Raw genomic sequence first — 27,451 nt, forward strand, 5'->3', positions numbered from 1 at the left:
TTGTTATTTAAACAAACTTTAATCTTATTACATTGTTAAGAAAAGAATTTAGAAATAATTTATGTCTTAACATAGAAAAATACATTTGTGTTAGCAAGTCCATTACACATATATTTACGGTTCATTCAAGGAATAGTGTAACAAGGCTGTGATACAGTGTAAACAGAAATAACTATCACTGTTTTAAACAGATTTTTTGTTTCAACACATTGCATATCTAAACAGTTAACAGTGAAAGTAGCCTCAGGTACCTAAGCACAAAATCTTCTAACACTGCAGACTTACTAACAAACTCCTTTAAAATGGTGAGTGGAGTTATAGACTGGTGAGGTGTGACTTGGGCTCATTAGGTAAAATGAATGGGTTGATGGGTAAATAAAAAAACATCTTTCAATTATATGAAGAAAAATGATCTTGTACCATTTGAGAAATACGTTTTTTGGCTAAATAAGGTCATATATTTGTGATTTTGAGAAAATATAAATGTACAATAACTTGAATTCTCAATCTTTGGACCCTAACCTCACCTTTCATTTTGGTAGACATTTCTAAAATGGAGTATTATCAGTGCAGATTCTCCATGGAGTATGTAATCCCATCTGCCTCCATAAGGCACTAAAGGATTTTGCAAGGATCTCACTTCAACTGACAGCCATTAGATGAATTTACACAACCCATTATGTCCCAAAGACCACCCTGGCTATTTCACTAGATTTCTAGAATACCTTTCGAATATATAAAATATACAATTCAGTGAACACGATCCTGAAAATGAGCTAGCTTGCAGTATTAAAAAAAATAAAAAATAAAAAAACATTTCTAGATGGGATAAAAATGTATGCGTCAGAGTTGTGTAATTCTGTAAGCATGTTGCAATGAAGTCCAAACTACAACCATGAGATACACTCTACCTAGAAATCTCAACATTGCACACATAGGGTAGTGGCAGCACAAGTGACTGTGCCAAACCCCCCAGAAAAAAGATGAGACTTTGAACACAGTTCTTAAAAAAACATCTCATTTTACACAGACGATGCCTGCTGCCTCTATATCTGTCGACTGGGCTGAACCAACCCATTATAACACCCAGGGGAGAAAAATTCTAACTCAGATATTTAGTGGTAAGTGATCAGATCTGCTTTAACAGTGAACACTGGCTACTGTAAAAACGTGCAGTTTAAATACTTCCAACTGTACTTTTCATGGCTGTTGCAGTTCCAACCACTATAAATTGTTCTGCAATGTACTGCTAAATTCAAATGAGCATGTTATCAAATTCCAGTACAATGGACAATTTTATTACATCTACAAAACTGTTTAAAAACAGCAATGGCAGTATGGAGCAGACAGTTCTGTGACATGTTTTGAGTTTGAATTTTTTGAACACATTTCGTATCTGTTCCCTAAACAATAATTAGAGAATGGAACTCTCAGCCTAGATCCTAACAACAGAACTGTAGCCTGGCAACCTGGATACAAAACTATCAATTTCTTAAGATAGACTCAAGGGACAAAATGCCACCTTTACCCACAAGTCGGTAATAAATGGTAAAGAAAAACGAATTGGATTTTTGTATGCGAAAAAAGCAGGTGTGAAAAAGGTTTATTTTTAATGTGTAAATTTCAAATGGACTGCTAATAATGAGCGGCAGAGTTCTGTGTGAGATCCTGCAGAGGTGGAGTACGACTTGAGGGGGAAGAGCAGGTGGAGATAAAAACACGCAGAAATCTTGTGCCGGCTACAAATTTGACTGAAGTACAAGCGGCTCATCTCTAGTGATGTGTGTGACCTGTGTCTTTTGGCATAGTGGGCCGAGCGCCAACACTGAAGCTGCAGTATGTTATCACCTGCAAGCATCACCATGGTAACATGAACTTCTCAAGAGTCAAAGGCATTACATCCCACTCCTCCATTTGTTGAGGAAGCCAGATTCAGGCTTTTACCCATTTTTCATCTTAGATGTGAATTCTTGATTTCTGTACCAGTAACAGGAACACTATGATTGGGGGGGGGGAACTGGCAGGAATTATTCATCACGATCATCATGTCAAAACACAGTCAAATCCAGGTGAGACCTTTTGGCATGTTTCGAGGGCAGAGGTCAGAATTTTGTTGATTCCCAAACTCTCACAGCCGTCGGACCGGGGGTTTCCTCCCGTGCTGGTGCGGGGTAGTCGGGGGACACGGGGAACAGCTTGGGGGGCGAGGAGCCACATCCTCAGCCCCAGGAGAGACAGTCCCAAACCCTGTCTGGAAAAGATCACATCCAAAGACAAACTAAAGGAGACATGCATATACACAGGAGACAGACAAATGCGTGAGAATGAGTCCCAGTCCGCTCACAGCACTAGTGCCGTCTGAATCACCTGCAGCACCACCGGCCGTTAATGGCTGTGTTTTTCACATTGAAAATTAACGAGAAGCTGGTCCTCATGTACAACTGTCTAACTGACAACTCAGTTAAAATGAACTTTTAACTACTCTACTTCTGGGAGTAGCCGCACTTCTAGGCCTAGTCTATTCATGGGGCACTTATGAATTCTGAAACTTGGCATTTTCAACAGCATACTTAGGGGGGTATATTTTTTAGGCACTGAACTTTTATGACCCCACAACATTAATGCACTGACTGCATCTATTCCATAAAGATGTATGTACAAACCAGATTTATGGTCACACACAAACAATTAGAATGCCATAGAAAATCAAGACATGTATTTAGTATATTAAACTGATGCAATGATACATGGGTATCCTGTTCCTGTCTTAAGTCTGTGACTCATTTTTCTTAATAATACCGGGCACAAGCCAATAATCTTTACTATCAGAACATTTGTTTTGCACAACAGTGCATATCTGTTCTGCTGCTCACTCAAGTGGGAAGCAAGTCTTTTTCCCATTCTGAGGTCAAACAGACCAGCAGCTCAAATGCAGCCTTCTGTGTCCTGTGAATCGCAGCAGATAGCGCGGTCTAAATGCAGTCTTTGAGCTCAGTTCCAGCCCCACTGGGCTGGCATCGGGAGACACATGAAGCTTCGAGCTCGGTGCTAGCCGTGACCAGCTGTCTCGCCAGCAGACACAGCCGGTCTTTGTGAAGCCCACGGCCCCGCGGCGGGAGGATCCCGGGAACACCGCCGTTCACTCACCTCGCTCTCCGTCACCGTCTTGGGCGGTCCCATGGCAATCTCCTCCAGGAAAGCTACTGGCGCGAGTCCCCGCCTCCCGTTGACCTGAGTCGGAGAGACCAGAGAAGGCAGACACCTGAAACGGCTGCAGAAAACTCACTGGAGTCACCGTGGAGGGAAGCTCACAGTGAGAACTAGGAGGTGCAGAAAATCTACCTTTAATAAAATGAGTCATCACCAGCTTTGGAACCAAAGCCACGTTGCACTTTTACGAGACTGTAAACTATTATCCACGTCAGGAAGCTGTGGACTTGTCATTTTAATCTGAGACACACTAACGTGTGAATGCAGCAACGCCACAATTGGTCATTTCATATGCCATACTTGTTTTCTGAGTGAGACAACATTCACACATTTAACATCCAGGAAACTTTTTAGCATGGACCGGGGAATACTTAAACATTCATCTAATGCCACAAGCTTACTGCATTTCCATCCATCATTGAAATGATGATTTGATTTTTTTCCCCGACTTGAAAGGTTTTCATTAGGAATGCACTTGCGTTGCCATGCCGATGGGAGAGGACCCAAGTGGGAATCAGTTAATACCACCAATAAGATTGGGAAACCTGAGCTCTCTCTGTGCAGAGAGACAACCATACTGTTTGCGTAATGATATACATTATGATTTACGGAAGTCTGAAACCTGGCCTAGGCTGATAAGAGTTCGGCAACAGAAAGGAAACAGACAGACACCCTCTGAAAAAGAGGGTTAACTCAAAGGGTAGCTATTTTTATGGTCTTTTAATGTCTGAGATGTCCTGCAAAGCAGAGATGTCCTGATATTTTTGCATTCATAAAATTGATGGATGCAGTGAGATCCTTCAAGGTTGGTGGGAACAGATTTGTGTTTGTTGAGATTGATATTTCAGTCACACACACACATACACACACACATAGACTCACATACACAGACATGCGCTCACAAATGTAAACACACACATAAATACACACAGACACACACACACACACAATGCAGTTATAAATGTACGCACAGGAATACATAGACATATGCACGGTAAGCACCATAGGTGAGTGTGCACAGATAAAGCCACAGACAGGATCAGGAAGAAATCCAGACAGACATACAACAGTGTGTCCAATCACAACACAACAGTTAGCAGCCAAGCTGGCCATAAGGGGGAGGAACTGGGGAAAACAATTATGGTTACAAGATTATTTTGTGTACAAGAGAGATGATACATTCCAGTACTTCTATGTGAGCTGGTGATAAAAGGTAATCAATAGCTAAAGTGTACTGTGTGTATACAATCACAGTACATGATGAGCAGGCTTGATGAGCAGAGTTGTCAAGTAAATACATTCGAAACACACCAATATTTCAAACCAGAATAAATAATGTTGGTATTTTGGGTTGATACAGGCTAATCTCAATAATGAAGAGAGCGTATCCCAGATTACATCACCTTCAGTAAGCCCGTACAAGCATTAATTTATTTATTGTTAGTTTATTTCACAGGGACATAGCACATTAATAACATTTCTGCTAATGTGCCAATGAGGCTAATCGTAGCTTCATCTGTAGTTTGTGGGCTACATTTCTTTGGACCGCGGGAGGAAATGCGTCACTGTGTCACCACGACACTGTGGCACACGGTGTGCCATCAGGGGCTAGAACCCACCTCTGCCTCACAGAAGCCATCTCGTCGCGGCGTGCCGAACACCCAGACGGTGTCACCCTCCCGGAAGGCCAGCTCCCGGGTCGGGTGGATATTCGGACTGTCCTTCAGAGGGCTGTAGTTGTAGATGGCAACAAACTGCGCAGATAAACGCACGGACACATTACTGCACAGACCGTTGCAGAGACAAACACTGCCACTCCCTACAGTAAGCTGACAGTTGCAGTTTTTATTTTGTCCAACGTTTACACAGGAAAAAGATCACTTCATCTCTACACCTTGTTATATACATTTCACTTCATATAGTCTGCATATTACCGGAACACCAGTGACTTGTGAACTGGAGGTTTACTATTCTCTTAAACCTTATGAAATGAATCAAGTTCACCTCAGTCCTTTGTTCTATATACATATATTATTCCATGTCGAGTTCGCATAGCCTCTATCTAACGTTACAGGGACAGAGAGGGGGGGGGGGTGTTAAATAAGTTTTGTGCGTCAGCCAAATAATGTTATGTTTCTTCAAATCGATTCATATCATTGTGGATGGCCACTAGATAAAAATGCCCATTCTGTTTGCAACATAGGACTTTGATTTAACTAACTAGTCGTTTAATTTACTACACACTATTGAAAAGTGATCGCTATACTCTGTAGTCCACCGAGGCAGCGGGCTGAGAGCTGACCACTCCCGGCTATCACTCAGGGAAACTCTTGCATCGAGGAGGAGACGTCAGGTGCGGGAGCTAGCGAGACAAAAGCCTGGTGTGGCAAATGGATTTCTTTAAAACCCCCGCAACCTATACATCAAAATGAAGCTTAGAACCTGTCGTTTCAGCTATATTTGTTAATTTCCTCCATTTAAAAAAATCCAGTCGAACTATTTTACGAAACATTTTACCTTGTATTTCAGTCAATATTCATCTGTTTAAGATGTAACATGCTTATCAGCCATAGGTCTTGGCTATCAAATGAACGCGAAATCCAGTCCAGATTTTCAAGGTAGGCTAACAGTTGCCATCAAGGGAAAATATGAGGACATCAGATGGTTTGCAGTCTATCCAAACTTAGTTCAGTAGGGGAAAAAATAAAACGGGCAAAAAAGTTCACGTATTACTGTTATGTAATTACTGTTGTAAAGTGGTCATTCACGTTTCCCTAGCGAACTGTTAACACAACAAAAAACGCGAAGGCAGCATCATTGGAATTTAAGATTATTCCCTTCAACTGAAGGACATTTTTAAATATATCTTTACTGTAAATAGCTTCTATTTCCAATGCCAAACAGAATCTTTCCATTTATATATTTCTTCCAGTTTCTGATTGTTCAATGTCCCCCCAGTTAAAGGGGGGGGGGGGGGGGGTGGGCGGTGTAAACCACGCCCACTTCCTGTCTTCTATCCGAATACAGATACAGATACAGATAATTTTGTTGGTTGAACAGATACAGATACAGGTAATGACGTCTCTGCACACCCCTATTCTTTGTATTCTAACAGCAGACATGCATGCACGCACATACCCACAAATACACAGATACAGAATGTACATACGGACAGAGACGGAGAAACAGAGAGAGAAATACAAATTCCAACAGAAATCAACTCTAATTCAGAGTCTCCATTGCGACCACACACACGCATACAGCTCCCTCCCTCCCTCGCTCACCCGACTCTCATCTCATCTATATCTCTCTGCTTCATCCCTCTTTCCTCCCCACCCTGATCAGAGAAGAAGAGCAGGCCTCCTGGCAGTCTGGTACAGCTGACCTACATTCCTCCATCAGCCGTTGGGTAGAGAAAGCCACCGCCTACACCTCCCCCAGAAGCTTCCACTGCAACTGCTCCTGCACATTCACTGACTCGCCTGCAAAATCACTTCTGATTATGAAATACAATACACTAAGCCTACTTTATAATAATGACAAACAGGGTAGCGTGTTTATTTGTTTGAGTGTGTGTGTTTTTGTGAGTTTGTGTGTGTGCGTGTTTGTATGTGTGTGTGCATGTGTGGGCACATGAGTATAATTCCTGCTTTTCTGTTCCTGATTTACTCATGCAGAGAAGTTCATGTGTGTTACTTCAAGGAACATATCTGTGAGAGATGGCATCTTTTTTTAAACACTATTGCTTTATCTTTCTAAAATTCTGCCTCTGTAAATAATAACTGTGATCTTCCTCTATCTCTGTTATTTTTACTTCCCTTATATGACAGCCTTTTTATACTCAGTTTTAACACTGCAGAATATAAGAGCAGTAAATCAGGGTGGAATAACATGCACTTTGTGATGCAAGTTGCTGGATGTGAACACTAGAGCGGACTCACCATCACTGGCTTCACAGACTTTGGAGAGGATGCTTTCAATGCCAGTGATCTGTAGATAAGCTGAAAAATTAAGAAAAATATGAATTTCATCACGCAGGGAAGGATGGTATCCTAGCAACTCATCTGATTAGCTACTCAGCACATTCAGTCAGCCTGTACAAGCATTTATTCATTATTAATTTATCTAACAGGGACAGTGCACATTAGTAACATTTCTGTAAATGCATCAGGGTTAGCCAATGAGGCTAATTTTCATCTGCAGTCTGTGGGCTACATTTCCTTGGACTGCAGGAGGAGGAACACATTGCACCCCTGTGCCACCGTGTCACCTAAGTAAAAGCAGTGACTGTAAGTAAGACTCAGCTGGTCCATTATAAACTGAAAAGACAGCTCTATGAAGGACTGGCTGTACAGTTATGACAGAGCTTTTGAAAAGTAAGTCAGGGAATAGTGGAACATATGTATTTAAAAAATCTGTCTGGAAGACCACCTGCAGATATTACTCTTCAGACAAGTGTAAGAAAAAGAAATGAAAGTTCAATATTTCAAGGTAACAGAAGTGAATATATCTAACTGGATTTCATAATAGAGGAAATTAACATATTTTTCGGTGAAAGTTTATATTTGAATTCTTACAACACCCCAGTGAGAGATAGGTGAAGCTTGTCCACCTGTTAGGAAATGATGATCAGACCAAAGATCAAACAACTCCAAAAAGCTATTTACTGCCCATGCCCATGCCACCTGTTAGGAAATGATTATCAGACCAAAGATAAAAAAACTCCAAAATGCTATATACTGCCCATGCCTACAAAGATGCATACAAACACTGCCTACAGCCAACACCTCTGCCTTTTCACTGCAGTCAGCCACACCCCGTGAGCAAACAATAAATACAAATTCAGCACCAGGCCGCTGTGGCTTTCTGGGCTCACGGCTATATTAGATAAACATCTCATTTAAAAATAATCATGAGTGTATTGTGTTCATATCCAAACGAAATGCAACCTTGCAATAGAAAAACAGGCATTTAAGCTCTGGAGGACCAACAGCATCCATTCAAACAGAACGGTTTGAGTCTAAGCCATTTTTCTCCACTCTCTATCGTAACAACATCTCTGAACCAATCAAATATTGATTCAAGACTCTCAGCTGAGACAGTATCCTGTGAAATTGTGATGAGGCAGGAATTTGTGCAGGACAGTGATGGGACACTGTTAGGTGCTTCATGTCACAAATGAATTACTGAAGGGCGTTTTAATGAAAACTGGGTTATGCATATTCATGACAAGTGGGACAGGAAAGGGAATTGACCCAGTGGAGCCAGAAGAATTATTTATAGGAATTCTGTCCTGGATAGAGGGCTCTTTGGGATGGTTTGGTACAAGAAGCGTGAAACAGGCCAGCATTTTTTTTCCCTGCATACTGGTGAATCATAGAAATTAAAGTGAGGAACAGGTAGTAAATCAAACCTTAGCACTCCAACTTTACCATTCTTGAAATAAATTCATAAAACGGCAAGAGAGGAAAATGTATATGTATATATGCGGTATTCAGTCACCAAAGACTTCTTGATTTCAGTTTGTTTGCATGCTTCAGCTTGTTCGTGTGCTCTTAAAAGAGGAAATGCTATTCTGGAACTCAGTTCCCGTGTATGTGTGCATATGGAGAATAATGAATATTTATACTGTATGTCTATGTGTGTGTGTGTGCGCGTGTGTGTGTGTGTTAGTGTGTGCGTGCGTGTTTGGGCATGTGTGTATGTGCATGTGTGAATGCTCGTGTCTGAATAACAGTGAGCGTGTATAACGTCAACGTATAATGTGACTCACTGGCTGTGTGGTCCCACTGGGTCGGCGCAGTGGGAGGGGCCTCAGGTCTGGTGTGGGCGGAGCTGTCCCAGCGGGGGGGCTGCTGCTCTTGTGCAGGACATGAACCTTCTCAGCAAAAAGTCCGTTAGAACCCAGAGTCTGAACACTGATGTGGACCGGCACTGACAGATCCAGGTTCTCCAAAACTGCCTGAAAGCAACACAATATGTGAGACAAAACATACACACATGCACATAAATATACACACATATAGACACCCGCATACACATAAGTGCATGCACGCACACACACACACACTTTCACACACATAAGAGCACGCACACACACTTACTGTACATGTACACACACACGCATGCATGCACACTCACGTGAGTGCACACATTTTTCTTTTTTCTTTTAAAACTGCAGTTTTACACATAAAAGAGCGAGCTTCAGTTAGCTCAGCACGGTTTTCTTGGCAATAAATAAACCCTATAATTAGCTAAGCCACAGTAATGAGGGTGCTACTTCACCTTGGTACATGCTGAGCTCATCACTGACTTGTGAAATTCCCCATCAACATATATCTGCAGAGAGAGCCAGAGCAGACTGGTTAGTGTGGAGCAGTGGTGAGTGTGTTACAGTTGTTCAAATATAGTTCTGTGATTACATATCCTGAGGTGTTGCTGTTGCACCCTTGAGATGCATCAGCTGCAACGATGCAGTCAAAGACCCAACAGAATCCATGGATTATACCAAATGTAAAATGGAAAGATATGCAAGAAATGCATGCCACTATGGATGATGATGTCCGCTAAGCATGCGTAGCATATAATCAAAGCCACGTTCATTCTTTTATTTCAATCTACTGTTCTTTATCTAAATGCATTTGTTATACTTACACTGCTTTTTACAAACCAGGGAAAGTCAAAATTAGAAAGAGCCCACTTAACCACTCACCCTTTTCACCACTTGCATTAAAATAGTTAAATACATGTTATTGCACATCCGACGGCAGACATGCAGTATTTTAAACGCAGGTGATCAATTGAAAATGTTGACTGGCAGTTCCAAAAGTGAACAAGTCACCAGAGTTTGCGGATGCCAGCGTCCGTGGTTCTGTTGAGCAAACATAGCCGGGCAAAAAGTGCGAACGGACAGACAGCGATGCCACAGTGGAGTGTGGCGAGCAAGCTGTCGCCTGCTTTCTCACTCCTTCAGTCATAAATGAGACGTGTCACTCCTTCTGTGCCACCATCTGTTCGCCCTCGTGGGTGGCAGTCCAGAGGAGTGGGCATGAGGTGGCTTGGGCCGTCACCAAATCTGACCCAGAGCCCACAGCGACTCGCTTGTCGTTTTTTAATGTAGCGATAGCTGGACGCGAGTGACCGTCATGCGATCTCACATACTTTTCTTAATGCATACAGCTGGTGCAGCAGGGCATGTGCTTATGAATAGACTGCAGCTGGTGAGAACTGGATGCCCTCGTTTTGGTGGCTAACCTACCTGTGCGTTAAATTTAAAGTGAAAAAAGTCACAGCTCCTTAAAACTCTGTAAAAACTGGACTGCTCTACATTTCATGTTCGGGCAGAACTCAGTACTGCTTCTGTACAGACCACGCCCAAACAGCACGCCCAGCCACTGGCGATTGCCACCAAAGAGAAAGGTTTTGGGCTGACGAAGTGGCCTTCCTTCCATGGTAAAGGTGCGGTTATTGTACATTCAACAGAAATCAGGGAAAGGCTGCCACCATAAATCTGTAAAACGAGACAAATAAGAAGATTCCACCTACCCTATATCCATATACGAAGGTGCCATTACTGCAGCCTAGTTCATCAAGTGGTGGTCTATCCCAGCCAATCATCAGGCTGCTTTGGCCCACTGTCTTTATGACTTCCAATGACCCCACTGCTGCAGGAGGTTCTGTGGGCAGGACAAAAAAGCCACCCGTGACATCACTCCCAATGGCCAGAACACATACACTGTGTAGACTTTGATGACCAAAACTGCAAAACCTTCATATGAAATATATGCAATGCTACGATACCTTTTTGTGGCTCTCTATTTTCCATGTATGCATTCCAATTTGCAGGCTAAGTCTTTTTAGACAAATGCTTGGAAATTAATTTAAAAATGGGCAAACTCAACACCAGACTTAAAAGCGATATCCTCCCTAATATTGACAGAATTTAACATGCTGTCTGATTCAATCTCAGATATGGAATCCTAAATTGTAACACTACCATAAATTCCACCAAATTAAAGCAACCAATGCATTTAGTAACAATTGTGCATGGTTGTCTCCCACATGTACGCATCTCACATGCCGTGCAGTGAAATCAGAATCTGGAAAAGGCAAATCACTCACTAGTCATCAAACTGATTTCATCAAACCTAGCGGTCAAACGACCGATTGAACAAACAAAAATCTAAAACTAATTTCAGAAACAGTAAACAAATAGCACGTTGCTGATTACACCAGCTAAAGAATCAGGCTATACATATTTTCTACAAAACAGAAAATTACAGATCAGTACCTGAGTAAAAAGATTTAATGATCCATCCACATCTGAACGCACTAAACTAAAAATCTGCCAAATGTGTAAATTACAGATCCCCACATAAATGACTAAACTACAGACAAATCCCCAGGTAAAAGACCTAATTACAGATTCATCCTAAAAACCTCACACCTTAATAATACTGAGAACACACAATGCTGCTCTCTAACACAGAAAATAGATCCAGACAGAATTCACATTCTGCAGACAACAAAATATGGTAGTATAAAAATCATATTTATGAAATTGGAGAACTGTCTTTTTAATCACTTCTGGTAGAACCCAGCTGGCTTTGAGATGTCAGTAAGGTAGAGACGATATGGTTCATATGTTTTTAATAGTCTGAGTTTGGACACATTTTCCAGCGGGCTATGAACACATTACTGAAACTGTAACAGTTTCATACATGAGACTGATAAGCAGCATAAATGCCAATGAGACACTAAGCATCAATGTTTGTGGTTGTGAGAGGGAAAAAGTAAAAACTATCCTTTTAAAAAATGGCCTTTTTGTACCTTGTTTTGCTCTTGCTGATCTAGCCTCTGTAAAGAGGGTGTTGGAGAAGCCGCCTCTGACATCTCTGTCCTGGCTGTTCGGCGGTGACGGATCAGAGAGACCGCTGTGGGTGGCTGGTGAGGAGGTGCTGCAGGAGGCTGGTGAGGAGGTGCAGACTCTGGAGGGACAGGTGTTGTTCAGCACCACGGCAGTGTCTCTCACGGCCCTCCTGGCCAGGTCCCCAAACTCTCTCCCCCTGGCCTGCGGCTGGTCCTCCTCCTGTTCCTGTTCAGGCCCCTCCTCTCCCCTTTTCCAGCAGAGATGGGTGCGCCTTGCAGGCTCCGGTGGCTCAGAGAAGTCCGACAAAGTGCCCAGGGGTGGACACGGGGGGGCTAATGGACCGCGAACCATCTCAACGTTCGAATTTGGTCCAGCTGAGGAGACAACCTGGCCAGGAGGCAGAATGGGAGGGAAGGGGGTTTAAAAAAAGAAGACATTTGTAATTGGGAGAATTATGAGTTCACCCAAGTACGACACAAGCAATAATCAGTCGTGAGCAGCCTGTGATGGAAGACAATGGGAAGAGGAATATCACTGCATCGTGCGCGTAATAGGAAACAAATGCACCATCATCAATCAGGTTTCCCCAGAGGACTTCCCAATGACAGAGATCAGGTGGTCACTTCAGACAAATGATATACTTCACAATGACATCTACAGAACATAATTCCCAGATCATCAAAATGACTTCCCACCTGTGCTCCATAGCCTCTAAATATGTGTACAATAATCAGTTCTGTGTAAAGTAATTAATCCAGCTGGTTTGAGATGAATTCAGTTGGCTTGATGTAATTGGCCTGTCAGGCCACAGGACAGAATTTCTACTTTTTGTTTTTGAATTACATTTAGTGTCCCAAAAACCAGGTCATTTGTAGTGACAGCATTTGAAAAAAATATAGATTAAACTTTGTAGAGGTTTTTTTATGACAAAGTTGGAACTGAACCAGAAACAAACCACATTCAGATAGTGCTGGATGTAAGGTCTGATAACATTTCCTGTTTTTTTGCCACCATATTAAAACCACTATGCGTGTTCATAAAATAGTTTGATATGGAGCCTCATATGATAACACTATGTGACGTTTGCATCCACAATGTATGTAGTAAAAAACAGGAATCCAACAAAGCATGACTATTACTACACGGAATTGTACATAGAGTGGGTAGTAGTCATTTTAAGTGTTACATGTGCTCAGACTCAAATGTGTTGGCACCAAGGCATTTTTGCATGTGTTTTTGGCGAGCAAGCGTGTTGATACCTGATAATTGCTTAAGTGGGACTGTTGAAGTTGCTGATGCAAACTGATGATCTTCTCAGGACTGGACAGCTTTGAGCTTGAACCACTACAACTGCCAGCTGAGGGGAGAACTTGATTGTTCAGGTCCTCCCTCTCCTCTATAAAAGATGCAGGAACCAGCCCAGCCTCCCCCTTCACTTCTGCATGGTACAGCCCACGGCTGTCCGGAACCCCAGTTACTTGGACTGTGTCGCCAGCAGACAACGGGAGCTTAAATAATTACAATAAATACAATTAACACTAGATCTGAATTTCCAATGCTTGAATTCAAAATCAGATGATCAGATGACCAGATTATACTGCATTATTAGTTTAGTTATATTTAGTTTAAGTTATTTTGTATTCTTGACTGAATTAGACTTGGTTGCATTGCATATTGCACAATGACTGGCCTATGGCAAAGGTTTCTTCCAATGTACAACTAACACTGAAATAAGAGCGATAATTAACTTTGATAGCATTTTGTACTGAAATGCATTTAATGGATGGCCGATAATTATTAATGGATGCTATATGGCAGTGGTAACCAACCCTGTTTCTGGAGATCTACTATCCTGTAGGATTCCATTTCAACCCTGATATGGCACACCAGTCTCTTAGCAACGCAATGAGATCTCTAGCGGTTGAATAACGTATGCTTTGTAAGGGCGGGGGCAGCTATATACCAAGGCATGGGGGGGGGGGGGGGAGGGCAGTAACACTCACTGTAGGCAGCATTGTTTGGGGCATTTCTGGAGAGGGGCAGTAGTCAGCCTTGGCGACACACAGCCTGAAACTGAGTGACGTGTCCACGTCAGACAGACCCCCCCGGCGGAAAGGCAGAGAGTGCTGAACAAAACCTGAGGTACACAGCACAACAAACAGTGGTGTCACAAGAAACTACATTACCCATGATGCTATTGGGGTCACAAAAGACATCACAGTTTTGAGGCCACATGCTATTTCCTATGAAGAGAGTGACTATGCTGGCTGATTGTGTGCTGTGGTAACACAACCCAAATTACTAGCCAGTTTGCTGACGTTATTTGTTGATTGGGGCAATACAGAAGAACCTTAATAAATTGGTGCTAATGAATTTATGCTCTCATGTAAGTGTATACTTACCTTCTTCCTCCTTTGTCTTTCTAGCCTCCCATAAATTTCTGCAAGCTTCCTGAAATAAGTAAAACAACACAAGCTGAAGATGAGGTACCACAATAACAATCTAAACTGCTGAAGTGGAAAAATAACAGATAGACCCTTTCAATAACCAATATGTATGCCTTATATTTGAATCAGAAGGAAATACAATGATTGCTTTATACCATGTGAAAAGCGATATAATTAACATTTATGACTTCTCATTTGGTATTCCATGACAGGCTCAAAGCTGTCCTCGCCACGTGCATTGCACATTGTACATGATGCTCCCCAAAGGCCCAGGATCTATTTCAACACCCTACCGAGACCATGTTTTCATTTTTATCAGTGTTTAAAATCGACTAATTTCATTTGATGACTTGGTTTCATTCACTGCACAAATGCATTTGCAGTAATTAGAGTAAAATACATTTGCAATGAACAGCTGGTCTCAGGGTGCAACCGCATTAGCTGCCTCCCTGCTCAGTTCCCGTCAGCAATTCAATTAGCAGTTTGCTTGAACTGTGCTTTCTTTGATGCATGCGGTAGGTGTGCATTACCTATTTGCTATCTTTGCAGCTAAAATAATTCAGATGGAGTCTGCATTTAACAATTACATACGTCAAGGTGTAAAAGTGTACATGTGTGTATGTGTGCATGCAGGCCAGTCAGTGTTTGTTTCTGGTGTGTATGTGTGTGCGTGTGTGTGTGTGTGTGTGTTACCTGTGTTCTATTTGCTGCAGGTAAGAAGGCGCTGGAATACTCCAGGAGTGCTGTGTCATTGACCAGGTCTTCTGCTTCCTGTGTCAGAGCACAGTCTATGCAGCCGTACCTGCGCAGGGTCCGAATCATCTGGACAATCAGGCTATTTCGCTCCTGGCACTTCTGCACCACATAAGACAGCTTGGCCTGTCAATCAAGACCAGAGAATCAAGTCAGTGCGCAACACAAGTGCTTCTGCATAAAAACACTCAGAAGAGGTCACAATAAATCAATCAGTTACTAAACAAATCAACCAGCCAGCCAACTAACAAATCAACACAACCAACCAATCAGCATGCAGAGCAGCATAGCCAACTAGTGATCACACAGAGGGGAGTAATCATAAATTAATACAAGCAATAAAGTAGGGAAATAAGCTGTTTTAATTGGTTGATTGACCACATATCCCATCATTATTTTGTTATACAGAATGGGCCAGACATTCAAACATAGTCTGTAAATATACACATAAATATAGAATCTTCTAATGTTCAACAGTAGGAATAAGACTGGATTCATGTACCTTGAATTGTACTTGTACCGTTGAGTAAAGAATTTAACTGAAATCTCTTCAGTAAACAGAAGACTCCATAAAATGAATATGAAAAATGTGTTGATCTTGAATTTATATGCGTACTTTCTAAACTAATAAATGCCAAGACTGTCATTGTTTCAGTGTGACCCATATCATGTTTTAATTACAGTTTGGACATATTTGACATTTAACATATTATTTGATATTCACTTGTATATCTAAGTATCATCCTAGCATTATTTTTGTACGTCGCTTTGGATAAAAGCGTCTGCCAAATAAATGTAATGTAATGTAATGTAATGTAAACCCATACCTTCAAAGGAGCGATATCTAAATCCATCTGGGTTTTCTTCTGTAGGAGCTCATCAAACTAAAATCGACAAATGAATATTACTATCATTATTATTCATTAATTAACAGTACCTACATGTGTTATATATTACTGTTCATTTGCAATTATATAATTAGTCTGTACTGTGACAAAGGACCATTCATTAGATTCATGGCAGAGAAAAAATAACATCATTAACCCCACATAAATGCTGCATGATGATTTGCATAGTGGTATATTAATTGCAGTTCTCTCTTGCACCCTGCCTGCAGACAGCAGTAATCACTCATTCTGACAGAAATAGTGCTACAGTTTGTAGTCCTAAAACTCTCATGGTGTAGTCACAAAACAGTATCACAGGTCAGTTCTTTTAGAAGAGTGTCCCCTTCTGTCCGAGGGTGTTACCTGTTGTCTGATGTCATCATAGCGCGCCTGCAGGGCCCTGACAGTGTCACTCTTGTCCGCCAGTTTTCCCTGCTGGCTCTTCAGGGCCTCATTCTCTGCTCTCAGCTCATTCTCCACAGCCGACTGGTGATGATATCACATGACTGTTACTGCTGGAACACCGTGACTTGAACAAGCTATTACAGTGAGCTTAAAGGAAGATGACTGAATGTAGTGGATGAAGGCCCTTTTTTCTCACACACCTTGGCTTTGAGTTGTGATTGCAGGAGTGTCAGCTGCTCCTCCTGCTGGCACTTGACAGAAACAGTATCACTCCGTCCCCTCTCGAGTTCTGCCATTCTGCCCCTCACCTCAACAATCTGAAACACACAGGGATTAATTCATATAGCATTAAAATCACCATACACCTCAGATATATGACACAACAAAATTATTCAAAAAACATAAACTTATGCATAAGCTATACCAGTCTGAATCATATCTACAACATTCACTAACCACTGACCTTATCTCTCTTCACCAATACTGTTTCCTCATCATGGCTTTGGAATACTTGCTTCATAGTTTAAAAAAAAACAAACAAGATATTTATTTATCTTCCCTTGTGATGAACGAATCATTAGTATTTATGCTTTGGGAATATAAAAATAATAATATTTATAAACCACAAGTATTATATTTTTCAGTAGTTCAGAGTTGACTCAGATGTCTGCCACCTCAGATTTGATAAAGCAGACCATGCAGACTAACCTCTTCCCCCATAACAATGGACTATATGCAGGTGGTTCATCGAATCTACCCAGTTTCAGTGATTTAAGAGGTCACGTGGACCAGAGCACAGAGCCCGTCACAGAGGTCCGTACCTCTTCTTTCAGCCTGTCATTTTTCCTCTTCATCTCCTCCGCCTCTTTCACACACTCTCTCATTCTCTTGGCTTCATTCACAGCCTGTGAGGCCTTCTTCTCTGCCTCCTCTCCTTTGGCTTCTGCCAGACCCAGCTCACGGTACCACTTCTGTGCCTGCAGGACACCGAGGCATTCTCAGTAAATGCCCTATGCTCTATGAGCAGACACATGGGCATACTGGGTAAATGTTCTATGCTCTATAAGGAGGCTACAGCCAAAAACAAACTGCTGGGACATATAGCATGCCTATGTACTGTTGAAACACAGACTTGACTCGTGGTGTGAATAACAGCAACATGGGTAGAAAGATTCGGGAATGCCCACCTCTGCCTTGGTTTTCTCCAGCTCCTCCTTATAGTGCTTCAGGTCTGTTGCCATAGTTTCCAGCTCCTTTTGAAGATTGCTGTCTTCTCCCAGTGCACTTGGCTGCTCCTGAAAGGAGAATTTTTGAGTATTTTTCAAAATATCACACAATGTGTTTACAATATTATGAATTTTAATTGCATTATAAGCTTTGTTGTCTACTTTATAAGTGTCACAATCTCAAATACAAAAAACACAGATTATTAATGAAATCACAAGTTTTCCTACAACATATCATAGGAATAACTGGTCACAAAGGTCTTTCTATCTGGCAACATTAAATGGGACATGAAGAGTCTATTTAGTCCAGTTCTGCAAGGTGGCATCTCTTACAATCACTCTATATGATCCCTATGTTCATAATGTCCATGCAGCTAACTAACAGTGTTTTTTTTTTTTTTTTACAGCAGGGATATTCATATTCACCTGAAAGGTACTCCCCAGACTGACAGTTTTATAAGAGAAGACTGTGGCTTGACTCCTCTGAGTGATTTCAGGGGCCATTTTGTGTCTTGGCGACAGCGTGGAGTCCTCTGGCTTTAACTCTTTTGGCATTTCCTGCTTGCTTGGCTCGAATCTGTGTACCGCACTGTCACCTCCTGGTGCGTCTTTGGCCATTTGAAGCTCCCTGCCTTTTGGAGCCAAAGAATTTGCATCTCTGCTCGCCTCTTGCCCTGTTTTTGCCTCTAGCATCTGGATTTGTTTGGACAAGGCCTGATTTTCCCTCCTCAGAGAATCCGCCTCCTCGCGAAGCTGAGCTTCTCTCTCTGAGACTTCCCTCCCTCTCTCCTCCAGGGCTACTGTTTTCTCAGAGAGGTCTTTATTCTTCTCGTCGAGGGTTTGGCTCTCTCTCTCCCGCTGCTCCAGGAGGTCCGCGTGCTGGGTCCGGAGGAGGTCTGCCTCCCCCTGCAGCCGGGTCCTCTCCTGCTGCACACAGGCCAGCTGCTGCTTCACGTCTTCCTGCTCCCGAAGCTGTGCTGAGACAGCCTCGTTCGCCTCCCTCAGAGCCAGGAGGTCCCGTTGGGAGGCCGCGTGTGCCTCCCGGAGCGTGGCCGCCTCTCTGGCGCCGGCGTCCCGCTGGGCCTGCAGGTCGGAGATCATCTCAGAGCTGATCTTCAGTGCCTCCTGCTGCTCCTCCACCTTCCGGGCAAGGGCGCCGTTACTCCGGCTGAGCCCCTCCAGCCTGGCTGAGAGGTCCTGCTTCTCCCCCTCCAGGCCGTCCCTCTCCGCCCGGGCCTGCTGCAGCTCTGCCTCCTGCCCGGAGGCCAGGCAGGAGAGCCGCTGGGCCTCCTCGCGCAGCTCCGCGGCCATTTGAGAGTCCAGCTGCCGTTCAGAACCCAGCCTGTCCACGAGCTCCTGCAGCCGCGCCCTTTCAGCCTGTGTGTGGGACAGAGCCTCCCTGCTCTCTTCCAAACTTGCCTTCAGACGGGTACTCTCCTCTGGCTCTGGGGCGATGGAGCTGCAGCTCGGGTCCTCCTGGTTGCTGTTCCCCTTCTCCTGCACGGTGTCCTGGAGCTCCATGATGACGTTCAGGTCCTCCTCGGTCTTACGCTGGAGGAATGCGATCTGCTCGTTCTTCTCCCGCAGGGCTTCCTGCAGCTCCAGGACCACATTCAGGTCGTCGTCCGTCTTCTGCTGGAGCTCAGCGATGGTGCGGCCCTGCTGGCCGTTCTCCTCCTCCAGGCGGCTCACGTCGCGCTCCTGCAGGGAGATCTGCAGCCGGAGCTGGGCCAGCTCCCTCTCGTAGTCCTCCTCCAGCCTGGCGATCTGCTCCAGCAGCTCCTCGTTGCGTCGGCCCAGGACCTTGTTCTCCTGCCTCCAGTTGTTTTTCAGGGTCTCCAGCTGCAGGTCCCCCCTTTCCCCCGCTGACGCCTCCCGACCCTCGAAGGACCCTCCCACCTGGCTCATTTTCAGTCTGGCAATCTCCTCAGACGCCCTCTGCAGGGACTCCTCTTTGCTGTGAAGGACCCTCTCCATCTCCTTTTTGTTGTTTTGGAGACTCTCCACCTCGGATTCCAGGCTCAGGAGTGTTTCTTTCAGGGAATTATTTGTTTGCTCACTTGGAGGTTTGAAAGTCCCAAAGGAGTAGGAACGGAAAGAACGTTCAGTGTTGGCTGTGTCGCTGTTGCCAGGGTTACAGTCCACTTCTATGGTTTTGGTCACTAGCGATATAAGGTTTGTGTTCTGGTTCCTGAGCCCACAGAGGCTCAGCAGGTCAGGCTGAGACTGAATGACTATGGTCTCCTTGTGTTTGGACAGGATGACTGCTTCTGGCTGCAAGCTCTCTACTGCCCCCTCTCTGTTAGCAGGCAGAGGTGTGCTCTCACATTCCAGCACAGGTAGTCTGCACTGGGACTCCATCTGTTTAAGGGTTTGTTTGACCTGTGGGGAAAAAACCTTGTAAATACAACCAGCTCTTCATCACGGTGTGTTCCTTAATTCCTCACACTGCTAGAGCACACCTGAAGTTTACATGTCAGCTTGCACTATAAATATAACACTCCAGAGAACACTAAGAACTGATCCAGTATGGAAAACCAACCAAAAAATGAGGAACACTAGTTTTGTACAAAAGAACAAGGCACTAAAGCTGGTTTTGACAATGAGTCAGTGTAAAAACGCTTGCATCCACATTATGAGTTGGGTCATAAAATGGCAACCCTGTAGCGCTGGGACTGTACCTGTTCCAGCCCTCCACAGCGCATGGCCTGCATGATCTCCACTACATCCCAGGAGTTGCTCTCCAGCAGGGGGAAGAAGGAGCCCTCCAGCAGCCCCCCACATGAGCATCGTGATGACCCCACCAAATGGGGGATCAGCTCTGTCAACACACAAGGCACATTCAAACACAGATGCGCACACATTTGCATAAATATGTACCTGTGCACACGTACGTTTCCTGTTTGCATTATCTACTGCGGTGCTAATGAAGGCACATGTAGGAACGCATCACTGAGTGCACACTGCAGAAACTGAGTGAGAGTACTGTTAGAAGAATGAACATCAGCACTTTTCTTGCTGTCTTTTCTTTCTCTTCACTTTGTTACACAGTTTTAATCACATACTCAGTCCTGCCAGCCCTAGTTCTCTATGTAATTGTATTGCAGTGTGTACCGGAGGTGTAAGAGGGGACGGGTGTTACGCACTGGCGACGGCGATGGCCTCTCGTATGCAGTGCGTTACGGAGGGGGTCTGCGCAGCTTTGTTCTTGGCCGGGTCCAGCAGGTCCTCCTGTCTCGACTGAAGCTTGTCCTCTCCGAGCAGCACACACCCCATCTGTAAGGTCCAGAAGCACACAGTAAACCACAGCATTCATCACCAAAACCCCCTTTCCTACTGGCCCAACACTCCCACTCTACCTGTTATAGGGACAGTAACTACAGGAAGAGAATAACTCACAAGTGACCATAATTATGATTACGGTGATGGGTGTAATTGTATTATTGTTTTTATTATTAAAAGCTGGATTTGACCAACAATTGCAAGGGGAAATCGCACACACAAATACAAAAGATACAAAATATGATCACCCGCATAAACTCACATGCTCACACACATGCATGCAGGGTCACAAAGAGGTAACAGTGAGATTAGTGAAGTCTCAGTAGACCCTCTACAGTTAATCAGATCAACATTCTTGCATGGTATTGGACTCTGAACCCATAATCCACTCTGCACATACCTACAACATGTGCCTAATCTCTAGCAGCACGCTTAACAGAAAACTACTGTAGAAAATCTCCCTTTGATTTAGTGTCAGATGAAAACATTTTCACTCTCACTTGTACACCAGTATTAATCTACAGTGAAATCATTTCACTGACTGGTCACAATGTGCCAAGCAGGACCTCCGGGGTCCTCTGAACAGCTGAACAGCAACACTGTTCCTCCTCTAAAAAAACACAACTTCCTGGTGGATCCTGCTGACGTCACTCCATCTGCTGCTTCCTGTCCGTTGCTGTCACCACCTCCTGCAGCTCCTGTTCTCTCTGTCTCTCTGTCACTCCACTCCACGTCTGCTCCTGCTGTTCCTGCTTCTCTCCTGTAAATCCCTCTCCCTCTCCCTCTCTCCTCTCTCCACTGTCCACCCTCCGTTTGTGCAACCCTGCATACCTTCTGTACAGACTGGACGATCACCACGCACTGATTAAAACGATGTCTGGGAAAGGAAGTGCAGATCTCTCAGAGCTTTCTGTACTGCTGATGTTAGCAGTATTCACCCAGCCTTGGGGGGACAGTATACTTCCTTTATTGTGATGCAGCAAAAATGTGCAAATCTGTATTGACCTAGGACTGTGAGAAAGATGTGATTATTACCTCACTCTCCACAGCACTGCTTTCTCCCTCCCTCTCTTCCTCCCTCTCTCCCCCACCATTTCCCCCTCCATCTGTCTCTCTCTCTCCATCCCTCTACTTCTCTCTCACTCTCTCTCCCCCATCTGTCTGTCTGGCTCTCTCCATCTCTCTCCCTCTCTTTCTCCCTCTCTCTCCCCCCATTCATCTGTCTTGCTCTGTCTCCATCCCTCTACCTCTCCTTCTCTCTTGCTCTCTCCCTATCATTCTCTCTCCTTCTCCTTCTCTCATTGTTTATCATTGTTTTTCAGGGTGTGCCAGACTTCAACCTCTGATATTTTTTTTGGGAAGTTTATTTCGACTGAGGGAAACATTCACAAGTAAAACTTTTATCCTTGGTTTTCCATACTAACAAAGAGCAAAGAGCCAGCTCATTAATTTCAATTTGGGGCAACAAAAAATGGGAGCTTATACAAATAAGAAAAATATGATTGAATGGATCTTCGTGACTTTTTTCATATGACCTTGGCTTTTAGTTATATTGTTTCTTTGTTTTTATTTATGATATGTCATTGGTGTGTTGAGAGTGGAAATAACAGATGGTTAAAATCTCTGTCTCTCTCTCTCTCTCTCTCCCTCCCTCCCTCCCTCCCTCTCTCCCAGAATCTGCTCCCTGTGTTAAACAGCAGTTAACATGTCAGAATCACCTGCCACTCATTTGTATGGCAGAGCAGAGCTGAGACTCCCAGCTCACAGTCTGCTGCCACTTCACAGTCCTCTTCTACAGCAGCGCTGATGAGCACTGAACAAAACAAACCCATCTGACACCATCTGCTGTCAAGGCTGATTTTTTCTCTTTAGAATATTTTAAGGAACAGTTCAAATAAAAAAGAAAAATAAATTGTCTTAATGTATAAAAACATATTCATTAACCATACGAAAAGCTGTGATATCGTGTGACTGTGGATGGTGACCTTTGACCCTTGTGAGGCCGTGCACTGTGATGCAGCAGGTGTTTTACGGGACTCACCGAGTCAGTGCTGTCCACTGGCCCCAGGTCCTGGGGTCCAGGCTCTGTCCTGCAGGGAGTGGTTGGGGTGGGGCTTGGGGCAGGGCTTGGGGCAGGGTTTGGGGTGGGGCCAGGGTCCGTGAGCCGGTTCGCGATCTGCAGGCCCCCCCGGAGGCGCTCGTTCTCCTCAGCCAGCTCCTCCACCTCCTCCAGCAGCGCGCTCTCGGACAGCTTCAGCTGGTGTATGCGGGAGCGGAAGTCCTCCAGCTTGTGGGAGAGGAACTCCACGTTGTCCTCCGCGTCCTGAAGGCCCTCCCTCAGCGCCCTGCGCTCGGCAAGCCCCGCCTCCTCCCGCCCCAGCAGCTCCCGGAGGTCCGCCTGCAGCCTGCCGACGAAGCTCTTCAGCCGCCCCTCGTTCCCAGAGCCTCCCTCCTCTTCCTCCTCTACAACCTCCTGCTCCTCCTCCGGGGGCGGGGCCACCACGGGGCCCCGCCTCTCCAGCTCTGTCCGCAGCTGTGCGGCGGAGGCCGTCAGGTCGATGACCTGGCGCTCCAGCTGGAAGACCCGCCCCTCCAGGCTCTGCTCGCGCTCCTTAGAGAAGCCCAGTTTCAGCTGCAGCTTCTGCTTGTAGTGCTCAAAGTATTCCGACTGCCTCTTCATCTCCTCCTCCTTCGCCCTCATCTGGTTCTGACAGCGGTGGAGCCTCTCCTTCCACACCCTGTCACACCTCTCTTTATCCAGCGCCTGGGAACAGGAAGTTAACAACTGCACTCAGGTGTGAACAGGAAGTAGTCATTTTCTACACTCTACTACACCTGTTTTTGTCCAAAATCAGCAAATAGGAAGCCTACTGATTCAACAAAGCTACATAGTATGCATGATCTCACGCAGAAAATGTTTTAGTGCATTATTAGCATATGGTATGGCTGCAAATACAATTTGAAAGCATGTCATTTTTGTATTTTTATTTTTGTACATTTTTCTTTCCTAAAATAAGGAGAATTAACCAATTATTTCTATCTTATTCAAATTTCAGTATTAATGCACAGAAGGTTTGGAAAGGTTTTCAGAAAGTTTGCATCTACAAGATGCCATCGAAACAAGTCCAAATAACAAATGTTCTTTTGGGGAAACTCAGTACAATATGTATCAATGGACATGCATATAGTATCTACTGTATGATCCAACTGGATAAAGTATTCATATCAGCCTTTGAGAACCTATAGGGACACACATCCGTCATCTGTGTGTCTGTGTGACCTCTGCAGCTCTCACCATGCTGCGGACCTCCTCTCTGAGCATGTGCAGCTTCTCTTCCTGTCTCTGCCGAGGGGCGGCTTGTCGAAGGGCGTCAGACCTGGCCGTGAGGTCATTCACCTTCACCAGCAGGTTCCTCTCTGACACCTCCAGCTCTTTAATCCTGAGGAAAAACACGTTACAGAGGTCAGCCCTGCTTGTGCAATGTATTATGTACAGTAGCATTAGCAAAGCACATCTTCATACATTATGCTTACTGCTTGGCTCATTGCTAATTTTTTGGACATTGCCTGCAAGTCCTCTGAGGGAGAAACAACACAAAATGTGCTTTAACTACTCAACTACTCATACTTAATATGAGCTCAAGTACTCATTACTTAGGACTAAATTCTAAAAACTTTATTGTTACCACAGCATTATAATATTTAGTGTTGAGTAAGGAGTAATTTGTGTGGAAAGTACCTGTGCTGGAGGGCTGCCTCAGACTCCGTGAAGGTATTAATGTTATCCCTCAGGGTGTGTTCCAGAACCTTCACCCTCTTCGACAGCACCTGCAGTTCGGGGGTCGCCTCCGCCGCCTCCGCCGCGGGGTCCTCCGAGGCGGGGGTCGACCTCTCTCTCCGCGCCCGCCCCAGCTCCTGAAAAGACCCGGAGGCGTCTAGCCGAAACCGTGCGTTCACCGCCTCGCCGTCGCTCGGCTCCCTCACCCTCTCCCGCCCCGCGGTCGGCTCCATGGCTCCGCCCGGATCGCCGCCCGACCCGTCGGACGCCCCATGTCCCTAGCCCCCGAAACGAGCGGCGACCGCGTGGTTCTAGCAGGCACAGCCCAGCCCCGCGGGCAACCCGTGAACCGGCTGTCGCGTTCGGTGAGCGCGGGTCAATTATTCACGACTCAAAACAGCCAGCCACTGGCTCCACGGACATGAAATATGAATGAGCTGCTCTCAGATTACCCTCGCACTCTTCTGCACACAACAGTGAGGGGTAATGGAGTAATTCTTACATGTACAGTGCATGTGTGTGTGTGTGTGTGTGTGTGTGTGTGTGTGTGTGAAAGTGTGTGTGTGTGTGAGAAAGTGTGTTATCCAACATGCTCTTCTTCCTTGGGGGGAAGGAGGATCACTTAGTAAAATGAGTTACTAAGACACATTTGTTCTGTAACCAACTGCAGTAAGAAATAAAAATGTAGCCAATGCATTACTCATCGCACGGGTGTTATGAAAACATGTACTGAAACTGTGCTGAGAAATTTAAAAAAATTATATCAGATTTTACAGAATTCAATACTAATTTGTTTGGAACAAAGTTAAACACATCTCATGACAGTTTATGATTGTTTCATTCTCTAACCGACAGAGCTAGCTGACATGCTCCACATGTTAGTTGTGCAAATGTTACGGTGCGAGTGTTAGCGTTCTGAGGATGAAAAGATCGCTCACCTCTTTCAGCTGCTTGATTGTCATGTGAAGTGCAGCCTTCTCCTCCTGCAGCGCTCTGACGCTCTGCTCCACAGAGGTGAGCCGGGTCCTGGAGGCGCTGGGCGCCTGTCTCTCCCTGGCGAGGGAGTCCTCGGTGGAGGTGAGGAGCTGGGAGAGGTGCGCGAGCTCCACCTCCAGAGCCCGGTTTTTCTGCGCGAGAGCGCCCTCTGCCTGCCTCAGCTGGCACCGCTCCTCCTCCAGCGCCTCCTGCGTCTGCCTCAGCTTCCTCTGCTCCTCCTCGGAGGCCTCCAGCTCCCTGCTCCTCTTCCTCAGCTGAGCCTCCAGGCCCTGGCGGTCGCTCAGCCACGCGGCCTCCCTGTCAGACTGCTCCGAGGTCAGCTTCCGCAGGTCGGCCCAGAGGCTGGACGCCTCCCTCTCCTTGGCGGCCTCCAGAGCTTGCAGTTCGGAGTCCTTGGTTCTCAGCTTGGACTCGAGGCTGGCGCTGAGAGCCTCCAGCTGAGCGATGGTGCCCCTGAGCTGGGCGGCCTCTGTCCTCCACTCCCTCTCCTGCTGCTCCATGCCGGAGCCCCGAGCTCTCCAGCGGTGCACCTCCTCGCTTAGCTCCCGCTGCCGGGAGCCCAGCTCCTCGTTCCGCGCGGACAGCCGTCTCTGGGTCTCCTGCATCTCCCCCAGCAGTTGTTCCTGACCCCCCAGCCTGCCCTGCAGCTCCTCCACCGTCTCCTCCCGCAGTTCCAGAAGCTTCTCCAGACGGGCTACCCTGGAGCTTGAGCCATCCGTGTTTGGGGCAGAGCTCTCGTCTGTGGATCTGGCCTCCTGGCTGCTTTGGTAAACCACTTCCCGTCCCCTACCAGGTGAATCCGCTTCCTCTTTGGACCGGACAGGGTCCTCAAAGCCACTAGCAGCAGGATTTTTCCCGGGATTTTTCTCAGTTACCCCAGGATCCTCTACCCCGGAGCCCGCCCCGGCCAGCTCCTCCTCCAGCTGCTGAATGCGAGCCTCCAGCCTCCTCTTGCAGCGGGACATCTCCTCCATCCTCCGCACCATGTCCCTGTGCGCCTCCTCCAGCCGGGCCTGGACGGCGTCCCGCTCGGCGATCTCGCCCACCAGCGTCCGGATCTGCTCCTCGTGCTCCTCCTCGGAGGTCTCCCACTCCTGCTGCAGCTCCTCCACCTGGCTGTACCGCTCCTGCAGCCGCGCCTCCACCGCCTCCTTCTGCCGCAGCACCTCCTTCAGCCTGGCGCAGCGGGCCAGCAGGAGGTGCTCCTTCCGGGACTTCTCGGCCAGGCACCGGTCCAGCCGGGACACCCGCTGGCTCAGGTCCCGCTCCGCCACCTCTTTGTTTTTCAGGAGGCCCTCCAAGTCCAAGACCCTCTCCTTGAGGCACCGGGGTTCCCCGGCGGCATACGGGGTCTCCCCGTCTCCGATGCAGGAGTCCGGGGGCATGGTCTTCTCTCTCGCCTCCAGGCCGTCAAGCTGAAGCCTGCGCTCCACGGGACAGGCCACGCGTGGCCCCTCCGCTGTCTGCGCTAAGACGCCCTCACGCCCTCTCTGTCCGTTCCCCAAATCTGACCCCACCCGGAGCTCGTCCTCCATCTTGAGGCTTCTGAAATGTGTCTGTTTTTATGTTATCATCGGGTTTTGCTCAACTTGTACAAT

At 45.7% G+C, this 27,451-nt stretch overlaps 1 protein-coding gene across 2 annotated transcripts; it reads right to left on the reverse strand.

The window, feature by feature from the left end:
* LOC118231678 (rootletin-like) lies at positions 1–27,420 on the reverse strand. 2 transcript variants are annotated; one of them, XM_035425745.1, is made up of 25 exons: positions 25,796–27,420; positions 24,819–24,994; positions 24,375–24,519; positions 23,121–23,843; positions 20,944–21,073; positions 20,479–20,618; positions 18,224–20,179; positions 17,759–17,866; positions 17,393–17,548; positions 17,035–17,085; positions 16,772–16,888; positions 16,530–16,652; positions 16,107–16,163; positions 15,220–15,405; positions 14,482–14,530; positions 14,083–14,216; positions 13,339–13,587; positions 12,040–12,466; positions 10,756–10,886; positions 9,496–9,549; positions 8,984–9,172; positions 7,152–7,211; positions 4,830–4,964; positions 3,148–3,231; positions 1–2,251 (listed from the first exon to the last, which is right to left on the reverse strand). In XM_035425745.1, exons 1-25 carry the CDS (start codon positions 27,386–27,388, stop codon positions 2,129–2,131), a joined length of 7,296 nt encoding a protein of 2,431 aa, XP_035281636.1. In that variant the 5' UTR covers positions 27,389–27,420; the 3' UTR covers positions 1–2,128. The 2 variants fall into 2 exon arrangements, with proteins under 2 accessions (XP_035281636.1, XP_035281637.1); XM_035425746.1 differs by lacking the exon at positions 17,035–17,085.
* Positions 27,421–27,451: the final 31 nt, after the last annotated feature.

Source organism: Anguilla anguilla, chromosome 7, assembly GCF_013347855.1.
Source record: "Anguilla anguilla isolate fAngAng1 chromosome 7, fAngAng1.pri, whole genome shotgun sequence".
Classification (NCBI taxonomy): domain Eukaryota; kingdom Metazoa; phylum Chordata; class Actinopteri; order Anguilliformes; family Anguillidae; genus Anguilla; species Anguilla anguilla.

Coding starts and splice junctions, on each gene's coding strand:
- LOC118231678 (XM_035425745.1), bottom strand. CDS start 27,388: ATGGAGGACGAGCTCCGGGTGGGGTCAGATTTGGGGAACGGACAGAGA. Junction 17,549..17,758: donor TGGAGAAAACCAAGGCAGAG/GTGGGCATTCCC, acceptor GGTGTCCTGCAG/GCACAGAAGTGGTACCGTGA. Junction 3,232..4,829: donor ATGGCTTCTGTGAGGCAGAG/GTGGGTTCTAGC, acceptor TCTCCGACTCAG/GTCAACGGGAGGCGGGGACT.